The 5,383-nt window shown below is 32.8% G+C and overlaps 1 protein-coding gene across 4 annotated transcripts in view; it reads left to right on the top strand.

Moving 5' to 3' along the window:
- The window catches only part of LOC108748068 (sodium-coupled monocarboxylate transporter 2), a 29,657-nt gene that overhangs the window by 16,841 nt on the left and 7,433 nt on the right, over positions 1-5,383 (top strand). The window contains exons 2-3 of one of the 4 annotated variants that reach the window (XM_018486050.1): positions 886-928; positions 4,449-4,850. In XM_018486050.1, the coding sequence (XP_018341552.1) occupies positions 4,495-4,850 (356 nt within the window). In that variant the 5' untranslated portion in view covers positions 886-928; positions 4,449-4,494. Of the gene's footprint in view, positions 1-885; positions 929-3,932; positions 4,851-5,383 lie in introns of those variants that run through there. The other 3 variants (XM_018486053.1, XM_018486052.1, XM_018486051.1) reach the window with 3 other exon arrangements.

The following is a 5,383-nucleotide window of genomic DNA, read 5'->3' as shown; positions in this document are numbered from 1 at the left end:
TCTATCTTGTTTTGTAGCTTGTTTCTTAAAAATTTAATCTATGCAATATATATTAAGTACATGCGTTGAATTGCTATAGATATTAAAACGTATTACACAATGATTTATTACCGGAATTTTCTTACAAGCGAACGTTTAATTTTGTTGATATTAACTCGAAATGTTTAATCTGTAGTAACAATGGAAATTAAAAGTTATCTTGATCCCGACTTGTGTGACAAGTCAATGGAAAATTTTTGGAATTTGATATTACTTGCGATAGAGTTGTCACAGTTGCTTAAATCTTAAACTCTATCTCTTTCATAATTGTACAAAAATTATAAAATGTCACATTTACTATACTAATTCATAAGTGTTGGATTTTTATAAAAAACATAGCCTGTCCGATATAACAAATGATGGTGATAGATATAAAAATAAATGTTTAATAGAGATAAAGAGTTTTTTATCAAGATGGTATCTAATAAACGAAATAAAATGGGAACATAAACACATCTGAAATTGAAAGTTGAATAATTTTGCCTCGTTTTTTTATCAATATCCTCTTTTTTATAGCATTATTTTTCAGTTAATCGCATAAGTATTACGAAAAAAGTGCTTTGTTGTTAAAACTCTCTTCGCCTCTCTTTTTTTTTTCATTTCTTTTTTGTGTAAAGATATTTAAAATAATCACTTGTTTTATTGGATAACATGAGACGGTCATTAAAATTGTTTGTTTTTCTTCGCGTGACATTATCGTGAACAACATGGTACAAAGTACATAAAAAAGTGAAAGAGTTCAAATTTTATCATTAAAATGTTGATAATAATTAAAAAGTATTCCATTCAATTTGATCTTTTTTATTTAAATTGATTTATATCATTTATTATATTTTCTGCTTTAAGGTAACGAGAAAATCATCTTCTATAGTCGAGCAGTATCAAATCAGTAAGTACCTATACGTGTATTATATTATTTGATGTGACAATCGTTGGTGCATCGTTGATGCACATTCGCGAATAATATGCAAGAACTAGTACTTTACCGGCGCCAATATATATCTTAACGAATTTTATCAACTTTCATTAATTAGACAGTCGAATAATATTAAGTGATGACATAAATCTTCCAATGACAATCTTATTTTCTGTTTCGTTATTTATGTCAACGATGGCAAAACGCGTTCTCAGTCTGAGTCATAAGATAATTGTGCCACCGGAAGCTATGTGTATTCCACTTAGTTTCATCATTATGACATATCATCATTAACGTAGATAAAGTCAAATACATTGTTATAAATTCATCAATTTGTTGTCAACGATATATCAAGAATTTATTAGTGTTAACGTCAATTTATGCATTTTAAAGTGATACATTTTCAGATCTTATAAAAAATAAAACTTTATGTGATAAATATATATAGACAAATTAAAGTTAATTTAGCAAAAAGTTAATCTAACAAAAAGAAATATTTAAGAAATTAGATAATACTACAATAGAAATCTGTCAAATTATATAAATATGTTTTTCAAGAAAAAATTGAACAAGATCTTCTATTGACGTCATAGACATATCATTAAACATTTGAAAAATTATATATATGACAAAAATTAAATATTTCTTTGAGTAATATCACTACTCGGAATAATTCAAATTACATTCCCCATGATTCGAAGGAGTCATGAAATAATGGTATTTCCTCGGAACTTGTTTCGCTCGAATTGGCAGCAACCTCATCGGATGCATGGTTTACAGAACATTTAGCTGCGATTTTTACACTCGACTAGCTTGCGATTCTTCTTTTATGCACACGTGCGTCGTGCATTCATACATTGGCGTTACGCGAGCATTTTACTGATTTCTTGCTGTACACTCTATATGCGCCCTGTCACTTTTATCGACGATAACGAATGTCAGAAATGATTTTCGATTCTGTAAAAAGATGGAAAATGGGATGAATACGATAAACTATAAAGCTGAAACGCGACGCAAGAAAGAAGATCGGACACGGAATGAAAATAGACATCGTACAAAAATAGCAAAAGCGAAGTTTGCCAGAAACGCGGGCAAACGTGAAAGGAACTGTCACATTCTCAGAGAAAGCTGACGAGGGAAAATGAGCTAAAAGCGAAACGGAAAATAGAACCAGAACGAAAGGGAATGGACGACAAACGACAGAGAAAGAGAGAGGGGGGGGGGAGAGGTTCGCAAACCTATTGTTTCCAAGTGTGATACAATGGATTCTCGGTTGTGTTAACTCCACGAAGGCTGGTTCTTCATTGGCCACTCACGTTAACGCGTACGCCATCCGGCCAAGTCCTCGTTTTGCACACCGAACGCATATCGCGTAAATGTGTATTGTGTACTCAGCATTGTTCCATGCTGAGCGAACCATGGTATCGCATAGGATAAGGAATGAATTTGAACAGTAGAAAATGGGAAGTAGTCCACAAATTCACGGAGGAGTTACTACGAAAAGGAATGCCAAACACAATTCACTACTTTTCCGTCTCAATTTTACAAATATTTTTTACTAGCTTGACTTGTGAACGAAGGAAGAGCATTGTTTGCCTTTAAGTCAGAAATGGTAGTTCCATACAGCTTAATTGTAAATTTCATTCCAATATGAATTTATATAATACATATGTATCTTTAGAGCAATAATTCATTAATATTAATTAAATTGTTAACACTAATAATATTAATTTCACTAATGAGATTGGTAAAATTTTTTTGTAGTCAAAAATTTGATTGTTCTAGTGTTAATAAACTAAACTAAAACGAAATTTCAGAATTTCGTGTAAACGCTTGAAGGAAATCATAGCACCAGTGATTAAGCAAAATTCTTATGCATTATCTCCATTTATACTTTTGTAAACAACTTTATCAAAATTGGGGAACTACAGAGATGATATAATATATAAGATAATATAAGAGTGAATCTCTCTCTCGTAGCGAATGAAAGGCACCATTATATTATATTTCGTTTCTCTATGTACATGTCAAAATTAAAGTGCTTTACAAAAAGTACCTACTCTGAATGATGCTTGGAAAAAAACTTTTTATCCAAGAAAATTCCCGGATTAACCGTTCCTCACGAACTATACAGGATTTTATAGCTCCTACGTAATAAACGCGTTGAGTTGAAGTAATAAAAAGTTTGGGATATTAAAAAATAACGCGGGCTCTTGCAAACAATTATCCTTAAACTTTTTGTGATATAGTGGCAATTGTCTTACTTTTCATGGAAATCAATTTAACTACATGTTAAAATTGATTATATGTTATAATTATTTTTGTGGATTTCTTTTTCATAAAAAATAATCTTTTTCATGAAAAATAAACAATAAAGCTTATAAATAAATTTTATCTAGCGCAACGTATCAATTAATCTATAATATATTGCACAACAAGCTCTAATCAATCATATAAAAATTTATCACTTACACCTAAAACAAGTCCGAAATAATTTCTATGTATAATAGGATTAATATTCATACGCGAAAATGTCATACTTATTAGAATATGTTTATTTTTGGTAATATGAATTGTCAATAATGTTGTAATAACATGTATGCAAACTTACAAGCATAATTGTGTACCATTCCTTTTTTTTAAAGAGATGAATGCCTTTGTAAGGCAACATAAATGTTGCGAGAATTGACGTAAGTAGCATTAAAATTTGTAAGCATTCTTACGGCCTGTTGCATACATTTATTCAACAATAGATCATTTATAAACAATTATGCTCTTTAGAAGATCAGGTGCCTTCTTTCACGAGAAGTGAACGGGATATAAATTCAATGAAAAGTGCTTATGTAGAAGTGCCGGCACGACGCCGATAAACAATAGTGGTAGAAGATAAGAAGCTACCGTGTTCTTCCGGGCTCCCTTCTTCCGTCACATCACATTCCCACTACATCACCGTTCTTTCGTCTGTCTCTTTTTCATATAGGATTACGTCTTTCTTCTCTCTCTCTTTCCTTCAAAGTTGTTAGCATAATAACGTCAAGTGCTTCACCACGTTGATAGTCAATACGTGCTGTCGCTCCGATCGCGTCACATTGATCATATTGAGTTATATTAATGTATCTGAAATGTACGTAAAATTGCATAACGAGACTTACGTGCGCATATGCACACACGCGAACAAGATATAAGCGTGTGTTATCAGCGAATTTCCATTATTAGTCTTTCCGGAACTTATCACGCTTATCATCTTCGTGAATACGAATCTCTTCGTAATATTTCAACGGGCAGTGATCAGACGAAGATCAGACAAGAATCACGTTAGAGGTAGCATTCAAGCATCCCAAGTTGACACTTCCGATAGAAACAATTGTTGTGGCACTCGACAACTCGAGCATCTCTCGAAAGCCACTTGCCTCGTAATCGACAGCTTCTAGAGTATCGAGTAACACACTCCTAATATGAATCATTGTTGAACTTGGCATCTTCAATTGTGCAGACGAACTTCGATCGCAGGAGTCCCGAAGCAACCGTGGAGATTCAGGATGACGACTGATATCACATCGATGGTGGTGGACTATCTAGTGTTCATCGGGTTCATCGTGATTTCCTTCCTGATACCGCTATGGGGAAACTTCAAAACGAAGAAAAAGGAGACAAAGGCGAATTACGTGTTTGCCACCGGCAGCGTGTCGATGGGTGCGATGATGTTATCAATCGCCCGTGGAACCCTCGGTGTTAGGTCCTTCTTGGGTTATCCTTCGGAACTGTATTATCGAGGTAGTGCCATGTGGGAGACTCTATACGGAATGCTGTTGGCATATCCCATCGTCTGTTTCGTCTTCGTACCTGTTTACTACAGCCTCGGCATTACGTCAGTCTACCAATATTTGGACATGAGGTAATTTACAGGTCCTTCTTTCTTTCATATCGCGAAATAATCAGAGCATGATAATATTCTTCGAATTTTATGTAAAAAAATATCTATTTATGTTTACGTAAATTGTATTAATGGTATAAATCATAAATAAGGACGCAAAACGGAGCAAATTATACGTATTGCATACAAGAAGTCAAGTTATAATACAATATTGAGATGTAATCTCGATAACAAAATCATATTGAGTTCAATCTTAAAGTTAAAAATCTAAAAATAAGAATTTTTTGCAGAATATGTATGCATGCTTATTTGAAGATTTTAATCGTATAATATTGATTCTGGTGCAATGCCTTGTGCATCGCGCGCGTGTATTGTCAAAATATTCTGTAACAACAAATGTCCGCTGCAACGTTTTACTGCATGTAACAATGTTTTTATGCTATCTTTCATTAATTCATAATATTTGTAAAAAGTGTTATTAATATAGAAGAGTTATAGCAAATATATTTTTTGTAAAATAAAAAGATGTTATACATATGTATATAACATCTAGT

The sequence above is a fragment of the Trachymyrmex septentrionalis genome, unplaced genomic scaffold (genome assembly GCF_001594115.1).
Source record: "Trachymyrmex septentrionalis isolate Tsep2-gDNA-1 unplaced genomic scaffold, Tsep1.0 scaffold21, whole genome shotgun sequence".
NCBI lineage: Eukaryota > Metazoa > Arthropoda > Insecta > Hymenoptera > Formicidae > Trachymyrmex > Trachymyrmex septentrionalis.
This window is presented reverse-complemented; position numbering and strand designations above follow the sequence as displayed.